Genomic DNA, 19675 nt, shown 5'->3' with positions numbered 1-19675 from the left:
CACATTGTCACTAATTCCATTGACATTCATTAGGAAGTACAGAAAATCTAGTATGATCCGAACAATAGTCATAATTCCTATACTTGGTTTTTGCATTTTCGTAATCCTTCTGCTCGGAAACGCTTAGTCCAACATATTTTCCGGTGTTCCACCAATATGTTGATGATCCACAAACATTGAGACCATCCACGTGACAACCAGACTCAGAAAAGCCTTGAAAATGGGCCTTAAAAGGAGCATAAGACCAATTAATCATGGCCTTACCACCATCGGTTGCCCATGCCTCGCCGTTCCATAAGCTGCTCACCACTTGCATGGGTTTTGATGGGTAACTTATGCCTTTCGGGTTGTTTTTGAACACTCTTATTGGAATGTTGTCTATGAAAAACCTATAACCAATTCATCGTTTACAAAAAAAAAAGAGAGTTATAAGTATCAATATATTTATATATGAGCATTTTCCATAATATGCAATATATAACTATTAGATATTACATGTGTTATATTCACAAAGTCATCATTAATTATGTCTTAATAAGTGATCTTAAAAATGGATAATTAGCATAGACCCAATTAAGTGATCCAAACTTTGTAAATATTCATTTATCAAAGGGATTCTTATAGATTTTGCCATTTTCTAACTCAAATATTATGAATGTGCCATTTTCAAATATTATGAATGTGCCATTTTCAAATATTATGAATGTGCCATTTTCACAACATATAATATTCATTATCATTTTTCATCTTTTTGTTATATCATTTTTTTTTTGGTTACCCTATAAATTATATCAACATATATTTGATTGATAACCCATTAATCTAAATAATTTGTATCCAATCTATTTATATACCAATTTCAATTAATTGTTTCTGTAAAAATGCATGAGGAGAACATGAAGAAAGGGAACATACACAATATGGTATGGGTTCCAAAGAATTCCATAGGCATGAAAATCTTCAGTGGGATCAAACCAAAGAACAAATCTTTGTTCTCTATTTCCTTGACCTTTGGTGAACACATTGGTCTGTACTATTATTGGTTTCCCTTCTCTGTTCCCCAAGAACTCAAAGTCAACTTCATCTTGGATGTTTCCCTTTGAAGTAAGCTATATACCAATATGGAAAGTTGAGTTATTCTTTATAAAGCTAAAAGTCAATGTAAATCAAAAAGAATATATATAAAAAAAACACGAACATAGAAAGCGGTTACGATGCCGGCAGAATCTTTTTGCGGCAATTTGATTCTCATTTGAAAGAATCCTGACCCGTAGTGGTTTTTGGATTCAAAACCAGAACCTTTAGGTGTCAGAAACACAAAACCAATTCACATTTTAGTCTTAAGAATGACACTATTTTGTTATATATATATATAGAATAGACCTGAATTGTGATCCATGGAGAGCTGAACTTCTTTGTTTTGGTTGAGTTTCGAGACATGATCTTGTCCCCATGTAACGACATAGTTCTCATCAAAACTTGCTTCTTGGTTTACGTCAATGTTAATACCTCGAACCCTAATGACCAAGGGCATCAGTATAAGAAAACCAAATATCGACATATATTCCATATTATTCAGTTAAATTTATTAGTTGAGCTTTTTTAATGGAGCAATGATCTTTCCTATTTATATTCATGTATAGTGATGGGCTGATTTTGTAATCTAATAGGTTTTGCGTAGATGAAGTGCTATCTTTATAAATATATATATAGAGTATGAATTATAATTATTCACAATATACGTATATACAATATATACAGAGCCGTGCCAATATTGATTAGTATCATAAGCGGTTAAAAGAAAAATACCCCAATTAAATTAAAAAAATGTTAATAAAAAATGTATCACTTACGAAAACAAATTAACAAATGATATAATAATTCTAAAACATTTTTTTCCATTTTATCCACAAAATAGTTAACCAAGTTTTAAAAACAAAGTTACAATTTATATTTACTATTTGGAAATTGAAAATGAATTGGGTAAAAAAAACAGAAAACAAAGTAAATAAGAAAAGAATTTAAAAACATGAACTATTTTACGGAAACTGTAAAACAATTTGGAAAAAAACAACTTTCAAAAATATCCCTCTAAACTATAATAATCACAAAAATATTAAAGATGTAACGAGACTAGTAGGGGCAACAAAGCAAATCTCTTAATTTTACCCTAATTATTAAATAACTAATATTTGTTTTTATCTTTTTCTTAATTAATTAACGTATTAGAAGTCTATGTTTGGATTATACAAGCCCAAATTTTGCTTCTTCGAATAGCATAAAGTTGTATCATTATAAATTGTAAACCTATATTTGATATTAAAATATTTTTATTAGCAGTAGACTATAATCCAACTAATAAATATATGCCCTTAAATAATTTTTAAAATTGGATGCCACAAGTGAATACTTCTTTTTCTCTCATTATGGCACGGTTCTGAATATACCAGCAACTTAAAAGTGGAGAATGAAATGTTTTCTGATTAGAGGTTTTTCTCTCATTTTCTACCTAAAAATGCATATTAGTGACAAGCGAATCACTTTATAAAGAGATTTCATGACTATGAAACTTAAAGATCGTTTTTCATAACAAAAAAAAAAAAAACAAGTACCAGCTCTTTTTCTGTTTTAGTACATCTAAACGTACGTAACTATGAAATGATGTTTGTTTTAGTGCAGTCAATTAAATAATTTAAATGGACTAGTTGGATATATATATATATATATATATATATATATATATATATAACTCATCCAAGAAAATTAAAATTATTATATAAGAAAACCTCTACTAAATCGATAATGGTGGTCAAGAAAGATGGTTTATATAACTTGTACCACATTCAAACAATGGCTGCAAATGGTTGCATCTTTCAACTTGTTAGATTTACCTTTCAACTAGGCATGTCAATTAGGGTTAAAACCCGCAAGTTGGCTCGGCCCGATTCTGAAAAATATCGGATTTAGGCTTCAACATATATGTCCAAAATTATCGGACCTTTCGGGCTCAGCTCGTTCTTACTATAGAGTTTTTTGGGTTTAGCCCAATCAGGCTCTGACCGACCCAAAAAACCTTTAAATACTTTTTTTTGTCATAATTTTTGTTTGCTTGCAATTTTTGATTAATGATTTATTGTAAATAAAGTTTTAAACTCTAATCCTAGTTTTCATTTTCACGTAATAACCTTACTTAATACTTTTCAAATTTTTATCTGTAATATTTTATAGGATATATATATATATATATATTGTTTTATTTGGTTAAAGTATAAAAAAAATATTTGGTTTTTAAACTTGTTCTTTTAAATTAAGTTGAATTTAGTGAATATAGATGAGTTATTCAAATTTAGATTGATTTGTTTTATTGTCTCTCCTTAAAAATTGTTGTTAACACATGTTATAAACTTATACGTTTGAATTTTTGATCCGCAAGATAGGTCCAGAAATGCCTAAAAAATCATGTAGTCCTGTTAGGACAGAACCGGGTTTTGAAATAGAAGCTCGTAAATATTTTGGACTGGACCTGGTTGGGTTCTAACATATGCGGACTTTACAGGTTTTAGGCCGGATCGAATTAGCCCGATTGACACCCTTATGTTCAACCATAAAGTCAACATTGTTATGGTTAAGTATACCAGCAAAACATTACCTCTCATGCATTTGTTTATAGTATAAAATAAGCTAGTGTGCATGTAGTCTTCTAGATGGGAGACTTGTACTCTAGGACCACTATTATTATAAGAAAAAATGGGAACAGCGAAACAGAATAACAGTAGTTGATTCTTTAATCAGTTAATGCATGGGTGTGTTTGCAAATTAATACCTTATTGTTGATTAAAACATGCAAGTTCATTTACTTTGCAATCCACTACAAAACTCTTTACAATTGTATGCACGATGTAACGAATAGGAGTTCTTTCACGAATAGGAGAGTATCTAATTAAGTCCTAATTTTGTTTGAAGAAGTTAAGAGAATACCAAATTCAACCAAATAAAAGGAACATTTTTTCTTGACAAAAAAAAAATAAAAAATTGAACAAAAAAATTTATATTTAAACTTGGGCGATTTTGCCTACTAACCAATTTGGAAAAAATAATAAAGAAAATAGCACAATAATAACAAAAATAAAGTGAGTAACCATCACACTATATTGTATACTCTAAGGATACAACATAGACAATCCAAAAAACTAAATTAAAAGTTGGTAACATACGAAACAAAGATATTTAATTAAATATGTGTTGAATAAAAGATACTACACCCTAAGGGATATAACATAAAAAATTCTAACTATCAAATTAAACGTATGCTAAAATTAAATTACATTATAATTAAATAAAATATAATATGATTATATGAAATAGTATAGAATGAGGTATGGTGGTGGTGGTTATGGCTAAAGTGGTAGCGATAATAGCGAAGGTGATGGCAAAAACGATAGAAATGACTATAATAGTAGCGGTTGCGGTGACAATGGGGGTGGTCGGTGGTGGTTGATAATGGTGATGATGGCGATAACAATAATAGTTGTGATGGTGGTGATGATGGCATGGTAGTAGGAGCAATAACGTCATAATGGTATGTATAAATGATGGTTATAGTGATGGTATATATACATATACTTATACATATTATATGCATATATATGTTTGTATTTCGTTATAACATAAAGTATATATGTATATATATATGTTTAATTGATATATATATATATATATATTTAAACATAAATCATTGATTTATTAACTAAAAATGACCTCATATTAGAGAGGAGAGTGAAGAGGTAAAAAAAAGTTGTGTAACTGTTAATCATGCAATAGGGGCAAATATATCAATATTATAGTTAATATAAAGTATATAAGGATTAGATGGCTAGAGTTGTTACTTGTTTAATTTATATATATTTTTAGGTTAGTTTTGCTAAATTGTCTTCTTATTATTGAAACAATCTGACCCATATATTTTTATATGTTCTAATATTTAGTGATTCAATATTCACTAGCAACCTATCCCAATCAATAACAAACAACGAATAACACATAACCAATCTAATAAACTAATAATGGATACTGAATAACTTAAACCAATTCCAACAACAATCCAAAACATAACAAGTCATAGAACCATCAATCTTAACAACCGTTCTAGACCACTAAGTTCCACTCTAACATCCTATCACAGACACAAAGCAAACAACTGAGCCTCTAGAACATCCTCCTCTTTATAGCTTTGATTCCACGATCACACTTTGTCTTTACCTGCACCACAACACATATGAGATGCGTGAGTATTTTATAAACATTCAGTGAAGCAATCCTCCCATTTACTGTGCTATACACACAAGCAACTGAGCTTCCAATGTTAAACAAATAACACACAAACACAAACAAACCAAGGAAACAGTATCAGCCGCTGTTGAAATGGATTGGTGTCGACCGACACTGGCTCTCAGTGTCGATCGACACTCCTCCTTGGTGTCGACCAACACCACCTCTCGGTGTCGACCGACACCCCTCCTCGACCCGGAAACCCTTGATCCGACACTAGCAAAGTCTCCGCGTCGGTCAACACGACCAACACCCACCTGGTGTCTATCGACACCGACTCCATAGACATATTCTGCTCAAAGCCGAAAGTCGTCATAGATCCACTTCCCAAATCCTCCAAATCGTCCGAAACTCACCCAAAAGTCGTGGAAACTCATGGGAACCAACAAACAACCACAAACATACAAGAAAACAACACAAAAAGCCACAAAACAAGCAAAACAAATGATTCTCAGGCTTAGATCAGCCATTCTCATGCACTCACCTCTTTTGCAGTAAGTTTCCGACCCACATCAACAAATTCAACACCTTGGAAGGCTTCTCCTTCGTTCGAAGCACAAGATCTTCACTCCACAGCAACTGATCTCACCACATTATCCAAGAAACTCACAAAAACTCTAAATTCTCAAGCGTTTTCTTTTCTCCCTCTGTTTCTCTCTGAAAACGATAATAAGCGGCTTCTCCCCAAACCCTCACGTTGATTCCACTTAAATATATCGGTTAGGGATTTCCAATTGAACCAAACCGAATCAAAACAATAATTTAAATCAAACCGGCCGACGACACCCACCCCCAAAACCAATTAGTTGGTTCGCATATCTTACAATTATAAACAATATTCATGATTTAATTTTTTCAACATCCGATTTTAGAAATTTAAGTTGTGTTGAATGCACAAAAAAAATTCTAACCTTTTTAAGATAAATTTCAAATTTTCAATTAGTTTTATTGAAAAGATATACCACAATAAAATATAAAGGGGTAAGAGTTATTTATTAAAAGGAAAATTATAACAAAGAAAAAATTGATAACACTCTCTATTTTGGCTAGCCCTGAAAAACTGGATATCCGGCAAGAACAGATCCGAATGCGGATAGTGAATTATTGTATCCGTCAGATTCGGATTCAGATTCGGATTCAGATTCGGATTCAGATTTGGATTCAGATTCGGATTCAGATACAGATTCAGATTCGGATAGTGAATAATTTTTGGACCGGATATCCAAATCCGATTTATTTGTCTAATGAGTTTAAAAATACTAATGGACCAAACTAAACTATTGGGCCTAACTAACAAATGATGCAAAACAAAATAACCTAGCTAATGTTTTTTTGCCCACACGATCTCCCTCCCCTTTCCTCTCGTTTCTCTCTTTTTCTGTTCTTCTAACTTCCATCCCTTCCAATTTTTCAGACTGCTTTCCTCCTCTAATTTTGTGATCTTAGCAAAAGAAGTGTATATATGCCTTCATGGTTTTTTCAAGCTTTGCACATGGGGTGATTATAGAAGAGGATTTGAATCTTATGATGAGATTTGGTCGGATCCATGCAAGATCCATGGTTTAGCTATGGTGGTTAACGAAATCAAGAGAAATCGAGAGAAAATAGAACAAAACAGAGCTGGGGAAGAGATTTGAGTTTGTTGTTGGTGTGATAGGGTTTTATCTGGTGGTGAGCGCATCAAGAGAGAGAAAAAGGTTTGTATCCGTATATCCACGGATATCCGGTTTTGTTGCACGGATATTTGTACCCGGATATCCGGTAGCTACAGATCCGAATCCAAATAGTACTTTCATATATCCGTCGAATACGAATCCGGATCCAGAGAGTCCAAAAAACCCGCTTCGCTTACAGGCCTAATTGTGGCTGCGTCTCATTAACGCTTATCTAATTTGGTCTTTTTACATAGTGTGATGGTTACTCACTTTTTTTGTTTTCTTTTTGGTCATCTGTTGATATATATTAAACTCTAAAGACAAACATTACAAGGTTATGAAAAAATAGTTCTCTTACCTACCAACTTACATCTTATCGTTAGTGCCTATGTGAAATTAGGCCTATACCAAAAAATCTCCAAAAGAAGATAAACTTCAAAAGCATATAGCAGAGGACTACACACTCTCATCCTCGAATAAAGCGTTTAACCAGGTGGGATGTCCATCTGGAACATAAGACTACAAACAACATTCCGACATTACACTATTCGCTATGAGACTAGCTTCTCTGTTTGCTAATGATCCTTCTAAAAGCAATCTCCTATCCTGAAACAACCCTAAAACTCTCCACAGTTCTTCTGCTTGATAATGAAAAGAAGGACAAGCATTTGGTCTGAGAACTGCCCCAACAATCTCAGCGTCTTCAAAAGCAAAAATAATCTGGTTTAGATGATGACTATTTATGCTTTCGATCGCCCATCGTACACAAGTGAGATTTGCCTACTCCTTTGATGTTATTGCCGAAAAGACTTTCTGCTATGAAACACAACCTTACTATTATCATCTATTAGGACCCAAGCTCCTCCCACAAGTGAATTCCTTTTTGACTAAGAGACTCCCACATTGCATTTCAACCAACCGTGAACCAGAGATGACCATTTTCTCCCCCCCCCCTCTATGTGAAACCCTGGTTTTAGGGAGTTGTAGAGAGGTTTAAAAGAATTATTTGACCATCTATGTCACAAAAATGCACTTATCTTTTTGGTCAAGGGTCCTGAGAGAACTCAAGAGCTAAGCGTGCTTATGTTTGAGTAGTCTCAGGATAGGTGACCTTCTGGAAAGTGATTATCGGAACTGTGCGAGTGAGGAGAAAACACAGGGAACGATCATGTGGTGATTTGTGGAGACAATAAAGAAGACTTTAAAATCTCTCAGATGTAGCAAACCGGCCGTCAGATATGGATGGGCTCACAGGCCTAGTAAGAGGATGTGAGGCCCATTATGGACAGTGGGTCTATAGACTAAGATTTGACATAGGGCCTACTAAGAAGTGGCGGTCGGAGAGTTACAAGTGGTATTAGAGCCGAACCTAGACGATGTGGAGTTGAGTGGGCTCATACAGTCAGGGGTGACGACCTTGGTGCGCAACGAGGACATTGCGATCTGTTAGTGGGGATGAATTGTGTCACTTCTTTTTGCGGAGAGGTTTAAAAAGAATTGATTTGGCCACCTGTATCACTAAAGTGCAATTATCATTTTGGTCAAAGGTCCTGAGAAAACTCTAGAGTTAAGGGGACTTGAGCTAAAGTAGTTTCAGGATGGGTGACCTTCCGGGAAGTGATTGTCGGAACTATGCGGTTGAGGACAAAACACAGAGAAAGATCGTGTGGTGATTTGTAGGGACGATAAATAAGTCTTTAACCCTCGAGGGCGTAGCAAACCGGTCGTCAGATATGGAAGGGGTCTCGGGCCTAGTGAGAGTACGTGAGAGCCATTAAGGAAGGTGGGCCCATGGACTGTGAGGGGACATGGGACCCGCTGAGAGATGGTGGTCGGGGCTTTACAAGCAATTGTGACACCCTATTTGCAGAGAGGTTTAAAAATAGTTGATTTGACCACCTATGTCACCAAAGTGCACTTATCTTTTTGGTCAAAGTTCTTATGAGAAATACAGAGTTAATGGTGCTTGAGCTGGAGTAGTTTCAGAATGAGTGACCTTCCGGGAAGTGATTGTCGGAACTGTGCGAGTGAAGACAAGAAAAAGGAAAAGATCGTGTGCTGATTTGTATGGACGATAAACAAGTCTTAAAAACCTCCCAAACGTAGCAAATTGGAGGTGTCGATCAACACCATGTGGGTTTCGGGAGTGTCGAGCAGGTGTCGGTCGACACCAAATGACCAGTGTCGGTCGACACCAGATGACCAGTGTCGGTCGACATCCTTCTGCAGTGAGGTTTATGTCGTGTGACTTTGTGCATGTTCCTGGTTTGTTTTATTGTTGTTGTTTGTGGCATGAGAGATCTTATTGCTTGTGTGTATAGCCCAATAGATGGAAGGATTGCCTCACTAAGTATTCTGGTAATACTTACACCTCTCTTTTGTGTTGTGGTGCAGATAGAGGCAAAGTGTGATCGTGGGATCAAGGCGATGAAGAGGAGGATGTTCTAGAGGCTCAGTTGTTTGCTCTATGTCTTTGTTAGGATCCTAGAGTGAAACTTAGTGGTCTAGAATGGATGTTAGGAATGTTGGTTTCATTACTTGTTATGTTCTGGGTTGTTGTTGGAATTGATAACATGTTATTTCTTTAATGGTTATTGATTTATTGGAGTTGAATTGTTTGTTATCCGATGTTATTGTTGATTGGGGATATGTTGCTAGTAAGTATGGGATCACTAGATATTAGGTTAAAAAAGATGGGTCGGGTTGTTTCCACTACAAAAAAATGGTCATATTGAGACGAACGTTTGTGACAAAAATTTTATGTCACAAATTTGTGACATTTTAGATACGTTATTGCGACTAACTATTTTTGTCATTAATTCGTAGTTATTTTGTCACAAATTTGTGACGTTTAACGTTAGTACCAAATTATGTCACAATTAATATCGAAAATGTGACGATATTATTGATTGTAACAAATATGATGATTTGGTGACTAATATATAGTCGTAAATTAGTTACAATTTTATAACAGATATATGAGTCACAATTTGTGTCATTAGAGTGACGAAACTGTAGTCACAAATTGGTACGAATGACTAGCATTTTGTATTAAATAGTTACATAATTTCGTAACACTTTTGTCATAATAGTGATTGATTTTAACAATCATTTATTTTGACTTAACTTGTAATGAAATAGTTGCAATAATATTAATATGTTAAACTAGGATAATCATCTAATTTACATGGCAAAAGATTTTGTAATAGTTTTTTAGTTTATCTTTATTATTATTGTTTTTAGATAAACTTAAAAGATACTTAATTTTTTTTTCTTATGAGATAAAGTTAACAAAAATACTTAACTAGTTTTTTTCTCTATTACTAATGAGAATAGAAATCTCGTCATCGATATATATATATATATATAATTGCTTTGGTGGAAGATATCACAATCAGAACAATAGACGAGATTTTGAAATTTTTCTCTACAAAAAAAAATAGACGAGATCTTGAAGTTTTTGTCTAGCAGTTATAAGATTTTTCTTCTCATAGGTACAAGTCTAATTCAACTTTTTTTTTTTTTATGTGGTATCCTTGAAACTTTTGTGTTATATTGAAATTAAACTAGTGTCCATCATCGTTTATGTGTTTGTGTTTCCATTATCTGTGAAAAGTTGAGTAATATAATTAACCTGGCCTCTGCACGTTTAATTTGATAGCCATATACTGTATCTTTATTTTAATTAACTTAGTTTTCTTCTAGACATGTGTTTAAGATCATACGGTCATATATATAATAAAGGTCTGATACAACAATTAAGTGCATACATCATACGTAGATACTATATTTTTTTTTTGTTTAGTTACAACAACAATCGATCGAGCAGTATTACAACTGTCTATTGGACAATTCTATTCGGCGAAAACAATAAGTCCAAAAGAGTACAAAGGTTACGTATTTGTGTGTAATATTTCGTGAATGATTTTCTAGTTCTCTTGGGTTTATACTACTAATAATTCTATTTAGTTGTTTTTAAGTTATTAAGTTTTTGAAATTGATTTTTAATATTTTAGGTCTATTTAATGTCGTCAAACAACGACATTCCAGTAACAAGACGTTAGATGTACGAAAGAATTGATCACACAATTAATGATGTTTGAAGAGAATATTGCCAAGGATTAGAAAACTTTATAAGATTTGTTAAGAGTCAACCTTTATTTCTCGAAAAAGGCATACTCCATTGTCCTTGCTTCAAGTGTGAGAACGGAAAAATGTGGGATGAGCAGACCGTGACAAATCATTTATATATCAGAGGATTTATGCTTAACTATTGGGTTTGGATTTCTTATGGAGAAAATTACAATATTGCTGATATTCATTCTTCTACCGAAGATGCTTTTGGGTCTGAGTCTCACACAGAACCAGTGGATCCTTATGTGACAATGGTTTCAGATGCATTTGATAATTCAGAGTCAAGATTTGATCAAAACATGGAAGAAGAGCCTAATGCTGAAGCAAAAAAGTTTTATGATATTTTGAACGCTGCAAAAAATCCAATTTATGATGGTTGTAAAGAAGATCTTTCGCAACTATCTTTAGCAGCCCGACTCATGAGTTTGAAGACAGATTATAATTTGCCTCAAAACTGTATGGACGCAATTTTTGAAATGGTGAAAGAATATTTGCCGGAAGGTAACAACTCAATGAATTCCTACTATGATATAAAGAAGCTTATGCGATCTTTGGGTTTACCTTATCAGAAAATTGACGTTTGTCGAGATAATTGCATGATTTGTTGGAAAGATGCTGCGTCGAAAGAGAACTGTCAGTTCTGTGGCAAAGACAGATTTCATCCTACTCAAAAGCCTGAGCAGAAAAAAGTTGCATATAGCCAGATGTTTTATTTGCCAGTAGGCGATAGATTAAAGAGAGTGTATCAATCTGATAATACATCAAAAGATATGAGATGGCACACAGAACACTTTGTGAAGACCGGAGAAATGTCTCATCCATCGGATGGAGAAGCATGGAAACATTTTAACAAGGTATATCCTGATTTTGCATCTGAACCAAGAAATATATACCTTGGGTTATGTACAGATGGTTTCAATCCATTTGGTATGTCAGGACATAATTATTCACTATGGCCGGTAATTTTAACTCCGTATAATATGCCACCTGAAATGTGCATGAAACAAGAATTTATGTTTTTATCAGTTCTAGTTCCTGGTCCAAATCATCCTAAGAGAAGTCTTGATATCTTTCTTCAACCTTTGATAGAAGAATTGAAAGATTTGTGGTATAACGACATTCAGGCATATGACGGTTATACAAAGCAGAACTTTCTTTTACGAGCTGTACTTATGTGGACAATAAATGACTTTCCAGCTTATGCTATGCTTTCGGGTTGGACAAATCATGGCTGGTTGGCTTGTTCTTATTGTTTGGATCAGACAAATGCATTTCAACTGAAGAATGGTAGAAAAACGAGTTGGTTTGATTTTCATCGTTCATTTTTGTTGAATGACCATAGCTACAGGCGGAACAAGAAAAACTTTCGGAAAGGGCGGGTTGTGAATGATATTCCACCGCAATTGCTAATAGGTGAAGAACTGTGGAATTAAGTCAATGTTTTGCCTAAAACAGTTGATTGTGGTGGAAATCATGGGCGATTACAAGGATACGGTGAAACTCACAACTGGCATAAACAGAACATCTTTTGGGAGCTACCATATTGGAAGGATCTTAAACTCTGACATTATCTTGATGTGATGCAAATCGAAAAAAATGATCATGATAATATCATCCATACACTACTTAATGTGCAGAGGAAGACCAAAGATAACATCAGATCACGACTCGATTTGAAAGAGTATTGTAATCGGAAACAACTGGATTTAACAGCTGATGGAAAGGCACCAATTCCGATTTTCAGACTTCAAGCTGATGAAAAAGCAACCTTTTTTGAGTGGCTCAGAAAAGATGTTAAATTTTCTGATGGGTATTCATGAAATCTGTCAAAATGTGTTGATCAAACTGGAGGAAAATTACGAGGAATGAAAAGCCATGACTGTCATGTTTTAATGCAACGGTTATTGCCAATTGCTTTTGCTGAGCTTATGGATAAATCTATACACGAAGCACTTTCAGGTTGGTATATCTATATATATATATATATTCTTAATTTAATGAATTAATTATATTATTGTCTTTGAGTCTTGCTGTTATATTTAAGTTGATTTTTTTATTAATAGAATTCTTAAGAACTGTTGGATTAAATGCAATTATGGTTCGTCGATTGGATTAGTCTTAGATTGAGATCGCCAGTTATGAGTTTTCTTTTGTTTTGATTTTTTAGTTATTGACGTGAAAATTTCAATGGGTTCATATAATATTAATGTTTGGCTATATAAATTGTAAAGCCAGAAATCTAATAAACGGAAAGAGTTTATCAATGCTGATTGTGTATAGAGTTTGTTATATACTATTATGCAGTTATAGTATTTTATTTTGACGGTGTATATGGAGTAACATTACAACTTATGAATTATGATGTCTAGTCTAATGTTATTATAATTCCTAAGTTAATTTATTTCACGACCTTTCTGTTTATCTATTGGTATAAGGTCTTTTGCTTAGTGTTTTGCTTAGTCTATATATTATAAGAATATAATTTAATGTTTAACTAAATCTATATTTTCTTTTATGTAGGTATTGGCTTATTTTTCCGGGATATTTGTGCAAGAACATTATCCGAAGACGGTGTTGCAACATTGCAACAAAACATTTGTATTGTTCTCTGCAACTTGGAGAAAATATTTCCACCATCTTTTTTTGATGTTATGGAACATTTGCCTATTCATTTACCACATGAAACTCGATTTGAAGGACCTGTACAATTTAGATGGATGTATTCTTTCGAACGATACATGGGTCATTTAAAGAAAAAAGTGAAAAATAAAGCAAAAGTAGAAGGCTCGATTGTTGAACAATACGTCAATGAAGAAATTTCTACTTTTTGTAGTTATTATTTTGAACCCCACATCAAGACAAAAAGTCGAATAGGAGATCGACACTATGATGGATATGATCACTGTACACAACAACCTGATGAAGTCCCATATATTTTTTCTCAACAAGGGAGGTGCAGTGGTAAAGCAAACGAGAAATGGTTTCAAAATGAAGACTATCATGTTGCACATACATATATTCTTTTGAACTGTGAAGAAGTAAGCCCATATGAAAGGTACGTGAAAATAACTTTACACTTGCACAGTTTTCATATATATTATAAATAAGACATTGTTATGATTCTCATTATATTACAATTTCAAGTAGGTTGTTTGAAGAGAATATGGCTGCTACTCATCATGAGATAACTGCAGAGAATCAAAACGTCCTAAAAGAAAAAAAATTTGCAGACTGGTTAAGAGAATATGTAAGAAAAGTTAACCGTATTTGGATTCCTGATTTTTTTTTTATTAATAGATGTTTTCATATGTGTTAATAAACTTAAGGTGGAAAACACTATGAGTGATAATTCATATCCAGAATGGCTACAGACGCTCGTCCATGGTCCAATGACAAAAGTTACTTCTTGGCCAATGTACTTTTGTCGTGGATTCATATTTCACACCTACGATCATGGGAAAGATAAAAGAAATGCCAATTATGGAGTCCGTGTGAAAGGCACATCATCTTCTAGTTCAAGTGAAGAACATGATTTCTATGGAGTCTTGAGAGAGATTTTAGAACTCGATTATCCTGGACCTGTTCATCTTAAACTTGTGGTGTTCAAATGTGACTGGTATGATTCAACCATTGGAGAAGGTGTGCGAATAAACAAGTCTGGAGTTGTCGATGTTAATGTCGCAAAGCGTTATGGTAAATATGATCCTTTCATTTTAGCTTCGCAAGCATACCAAGTATGTTATGTGCCGTATCCACGGATGACTCAGAAGAAAGATCAACAATGGAATGCAGCAATCGTGATACAACCAAGAGGAAAAGCATTACTCAGCTCTGATTTGGATTTCACTGCAATGCAACATGAAAATGATGATCCGATTGTTTCTGTTGATCCGTTGGAAGTCGAGACTCTCACATATCCACATGGTCAAGCAGAAAATCTTGATGATATAGAAGAAGAAGAGGAATTTGGATCATATGATGAAGATGGAAACCCTGATATTGAACTTACTGATTCAAAAGATGAATAATTTTTTTTCCTAATTTGGATTTATCATTTCTGTCAGGAAAAATTTGAGTTTACATGTTTTTTTTGGTGTTTCTTGGACCTGGTTTTTGTGGCGAATTGAGGTTTGCTCTCATTAATACAAGTTATTTATTTATTTTTTTTTTTTTCTTGCTCTGTTTTACTACCCCAAAACAGAGCATCAATTCTTTGTTCTACTTCCGCCCCTTATCACACCGGCATTATAGAGCCTAAGAGCCATCTCTGGGACGGCACAACTATGGTATAAAAGATCCTGACAACGTACAAGACCATGCAAGGTTATTTAAAGTAGTAAAAGATTTATTTGAGATTTAGTCTATCTTCCTAAACCATTAACTTTGAGTCTATCTTCCAAACTTCCATCTATTTAGCATTTTCGTTATAGTAAAAGAAAAAAAATATGAGTCTAGTTAAACTGTGTCTTCACTCTTAACCAGTCAAACACTCAAACACAATCGACTTTACTACTTAGTTAGTCATAGTCCGTGATATTTGCAAATCTAGAACCCACTTTGAATTTGTCATCATGAATAATTTCACTTTATTTTATTTAGTATTAACTAAAATAATAGTATTACTTTTCAATTAGCAAAATTTCCTTTTAAATGGTACAATACCCCTCTATCCCAAATCATTAGATGTTTTAGGTATTTTTTTTAATTGTTTTTCTCTAACATGTATTCTAATTTTCAATTTATTGTAATCTAACAATAAATAAATAAAATTTGGTCAAAATAGTCTAAAAGGCTAATGCTACTCCATCGTTAGTTTGTTTCTTGTATTGTATCATCCAAACTCTTTATATTGCTACAATCAAATTCTTTCATGCATGTATAAACAAAATCCAAAATCTAAAACTAAAAAATGGAACAAGGAGGAAAAAAATCTCAAGATGTTCAACCCATCAGCAAGACCAATCCTCACATATTTGATCCAAACAAGCCGTATTATGAAGAAGAAGAGTTTTATCCCAAAGCAGTACTAGAACAGAAAGAAAGCAAATCTGAACATGTCCAATCGATCAACAAGACAATTTCTAGCACCACTCGTACTTTTGATTTGAACCAAGAAGATTACGAAGAAAGAGAAATTCATCCCAAGAATGCAACAGACGAAGTTAGATTACAGATGCTGAAGATTTGGGCGCCTTCATATTTTACGGTTTGGATCATCTTTTAAATTTCACCTAATATAATTCAATCTATAAGAAACTGTTATTTTTTTCATCATTCGATCAAGTCACCTCCGACTAAATTCTTATTTGTATGGTCAGATTCGTCGCAAGTATGGATGAGCTAAATCAATCTTTGCTGCAACTGAAAAAACGAAAGAAGTCTACTTGCGAACTGAATTAAGTTGTTTGTCTGTTCTTAAATTATGTTAAAAAATTTACTAGCTCTATTTATATGAGAGAGCGACGAGTTTTATTGTTACAAAAGAAAGTTGACTAACACTAGCCAGAAGAGATTATATATGAAACACAGAACATGCATGTGTGAGCAAAGATTTATTACGAAAGTCAAATAATTATAAAATAGTTTTAGGAGGTGGAATATAACTATTTTTGCTGGGAAAGTTAGATTTAATAGAAGCGGCAAAAATTGTTGGTTTTTTTCTTTTTTTCTTTTTGATAGAAAGAAAGATAAAAAGTAGTAGCGGCAAAAACACCCGGTAAAAACATTGTTTTTACACCTATCTCCCACTCACGAAAACAAAAATAAAATATAATCTTTCTCCACGTTCTCTACCTAGGAAACTGACTAGTCTCTCAATATAAAGCTGAGATCAAAGCCCTCTCTCCTTGGGTCCTTCGATTTTAACCTCCTCTCCTGTCAGTTCTCTCTTCCTGATCCCGCTGTAGTTAGCTCTTCCACTACCTTCGATTTCAAGGTTTGAATTTTGTAGATACTCTCTTCCCGATCCTCTAGATCTTTTGGTTTTGTTATAAAGTGTTTGATTTCTTCAAAATTGATTGGATTTATTATATATTGTTCGATTTCAAGGTTTGAATTGTATAGATATTGATCCTCTAGATTAATTTTCATATCTTATTTCTCTTTGCTAATTACAGATGCGCCCACCAATCAACATTGGTGGTCGTTCGTATGGACAATCATCGAGTTCTCAAGCCGCTGGTTTTCAAAGAACTTTGCCTCCTAGAATTTTGAATCCCCCAGCTCCAATCGTTGAACCAGTTGAGCAGATGGAAGAAAATTTACCTGTGCAACGTGATGTTCGAGTGCTTGATCCGACTCGAAGAAATGGAGCTAAATGGTATTGTTCTTCCTTTTTTTTTGTTTCAGACACCGTTTAATGTAACAAAGTAAAGTGTGAATTAATTAATACACATGCAACAGGTTCAAAAACAACACCGAAATATCAACTCGTGTTAGGAAAATCATTGAAGGGAATTTCAAAGGAGCGTGGTATAGCTGGAGAAAAGTGCCGCAATACTATAGAGATGCTTGGTTTTCAACATTTAAGGTTTGATTTAGTTATGTATAAACTATTTTTCAGAAATAAGTTTATATTCAATACATGTCTAATAATATATATATATATATATATACATATATACATAGACAAGGTTTCAGTGGGATCCCACGATTGAGCATCTAGTTAAAGCCAACTTTGATGCACTTGCTGCTACTCGTCTCAAAGGAATGGTTAGTCTTGCAAAGTCCAAGGGAAAACAACCTGAGTGGATTCTGTCTGACCATTGGGAAAAAATGGTAGATTACTGGAAGACTCCAAAAGCCAAAGAAAAAAGCGAGAAAGCTCGTACTTCACGATTATTTAGTCGTGATGGTTTAGGCCCACATTGTCACAGAGCGGGATCACGTTCTTATGCAAAAGTGAAAGATGTTTTGGTAATGTTTATATTTTTGGTAATGAATATGTTTTCTTTTGTTTAAAATGTTGATAATTTTTTAACTTTCTTTTGTGTTTTGTTCACAGGAAGCAAATAATGAAGACTCTTCCTTTATTGCTGTGATGAGAAAGACGCACCAAAAATCCGATGGGTCCTATGTTGATGAGTGAGCACGACTAATTGCTGAAGCATATGATGAACATCTTCTAGAACGCTTGGCACAAATGGAGTCCTCTAATGGAGAGGTTTTGACAATGGATTCTCTGACCATCGAGGAGAAAAATGACATCTATGTTAAGGTAGCTTTCTACATAATATATATCTTTTGGTAGCTAGCTAATATATATAGTTACTGTTTTTTATAACTTCTATTATGTTTTATTTGATATGCTTGTATGACTTTTGATTGTTGGCATATGATGATGCGTGTGTTTATAAAAACCTACTATTATCACAATCTAGTATCTTATTTACAGAATGTATTTTTTTCTTTCACTTGAATCTTTTTTTGTTTTCTTGGAGCTTTGAGAAAGTTTTGCGTGTGAATGATTTCTTATTAGCATACTTTGTGTTTTCTTTTGTAGATTGCTGGTATATCGAAACTAGGTCGTGTATTTGGACGTGGATCACTCCAAAGTGGGATTTCTATGTCTTTGGATGGTTCGGCTGTGCCCCCTCAAGCTACTGAAGAAGTAGGAACATTAATGCTAAGAGATCAAGAGCTGGAAATGGAATTGCAAAAGAGTCGTGAAGATAATGTGGTTATTCAGAAACGACTTGATTCTATGGAGAAACTGATTCAATCATTTGCAGGTCCCAGTGGATCAAATGCAGCAGCTCCACAAACTTCCATGGGTGTTGGTTCGTTTGCTCATGCTACGTAGTTTGGTTTTACTTATGTTTGCTAATGCTACTTTCCTTATTTGCTTCCGTTTATGTTGTTAAGTTTATTTGCTTATTTGCTTCCGTTTATGTTGTTAAGTTTATTTGCTTCCGTTGTATGTTTGGATGTTGATTTGGTAATTTAATCATTTCTATTATTTATCAAATTACTTCAGTGGCTATTATATATATTAAATATTTATGCCAATTTGAGTGGATAAATATATGATGAAAATATAATAAGAATAGAGACAAATTTTAGACACAAAATATGATCTTATAGCTTACAAACTTCGAGCAATATAATAGTCACTCAATATTTGGTTTTGGAGAGGATGTTTACAGTCAATAATTGTGACTATTAAGTAACAGTTTTTTAGTCATTGTTTATGGCGTTTTAATGACTATAGTTACGTTGTAAAAAGTGAAATATTTGAGACGTTATGATAGTTACAAAATATGACAGTGTTGAGACTATATTTTTAGTCGGTAAGTGTGACGTTTAACCAACGATTTTGTAGTCATCACTTGTGACTATTGAGTGACAACAGTTGTAATGTGTGATATAACTGAGACGTTATGATAGTCAATAAATATGACGATTTTGAGATAATTTTTTTAGTCGGTAATTATAACGTTTTTGTTACTCTTATTTTTTATCACTTATTGTTACAATATAGTTACTAGATATATTTGTCACAATATTGTGACGCATCTGTTACAAAAAAAATTTTGTGACGACTTTATTGCAACCGTTTA

General features: G+C 33.6%; 2 protein-coding genes and 1 pseudogene across 2 annotated transcripts; 2 read left to right on the top strand and 1 right to left on the bottom strand.

Moving 5' to 3' along the window:
- Positions 1-10: 10 nt before the first annotated feature.
- Positions 11-1573, bottom strand: LOC104723908 (putative xyloglucan endotransglucosylase/hydrolase protein 1). The gene is made up of 4 exons (XM_010442345.3): positions 1384-1573; positions 1199-1299; positions 916-1109; positions 11-389 (listed from the first exon to the last, which is right to left on the bottom strand). The coding sequence occupies exons 1-4, from the start codon at positions 1568-1570 to the stop codon at positions 11-13; spliced, it is 861 nt and encodes a 286-aa protein (XP_010440647.3). The 5' UTR covers positions 1571-1573.
- Positions 1574-12046: 10473 nt separating this feature from the next.
- LOC104723909 (uncharacterized) lies at positions 12047-15145 on the top strand (annotated as a pseudogene).
- Positions 15146-16917: 1772 nt separating this feature from the next.
- LOC104723911 (putative transposase-like protein At4g04430) lies at positions 16918-18757 on the top strand. The gene is made up of 6 exons (XM_087471333.1): positions 16918-17052; positions 17234-17436; positions 17520-17646; positions 17745-18032; positions 18121-18333; positions 18619-18757. The coding sequence occupies exons 2-5, from the start codon at positions 17234-17236 to the stop codon at positions 18202-18204; spliced, it is 702 nt and encodes a 233-aa protein (XP_087327459.1). The 5' UTR covers positions 16918-17052; the 3' UTR covers positions 18205-18333; positions 18619-18757.
- Positions 18758-19675: the final 918 nt, after the last annotated feature.

Source organism: Camelina sativa, chromosome 11 (genome assembly GCF_030686135.1).
Source record: "Camelina sativa cultivar CO46 ecotype springtype chromosome 11, ASM3068613v1".
Lineage (NCBI taxonomy): Eukaryota > Viridiplantae > Streptophyta > Magnoliopsida > Brassicales > Brassicaceae > Camelina > Camelina sativa.
This window is presented reverse-complemented; position numbering and strand designations above follow the sequence as displayed.

What these genes read in the sequence shown, in the direction of transcription:
- LOC104723911 (XM_087471333.1), top strand. Translation starts at nt 17,234, where the DNA reads ATGCGCCCACCAATCAACATTGGTGGTCGTTCGTATGGACAATCATCG. An exon ending in CTTGGTTTTCAACATTTAAG is followed by an intron (nt 17,647 to 17,744) that starts GTTTGATTTAGT and finishes ATATATACATAG; the next exon opens with ACAAGGTTTCAGTGGGATCC. An exon ending in CAAAAGTGAAAGATGTTTTG is followed by an intron (nt 18,033 to 18,120) that starts GTAATGTTTATA and finishes TTTTGTTCACAG; the next exon opens with GAAGCAAATAATGAAGACTC.
- LOC104723908 (XM_010442345.3), bottom strand. Translation starts at nt 1,570, where the DNA reads ATGGAATATATGTCGATATTTGGTTTTCTTATACTGATGCCCTTGGTC. An exon ending in CTCCATGGATCACAATTCAG is followed by an intron (nt 1,300 to 1,383) that starts GTCTATTCTATA and finishes TGACACCTAAAG; the next exon opens with GTTCTGGTTTTGAATCCAAA. An exon ending in GCATCGTAACCGCTTTCTAT is followed by an intron (nt 1,110 to 1,198) that starts GTTCGTGTTTTT and finishes ATTGGTATATAG; the next exon opens with CTTACTTCAAAGGGAAACAT.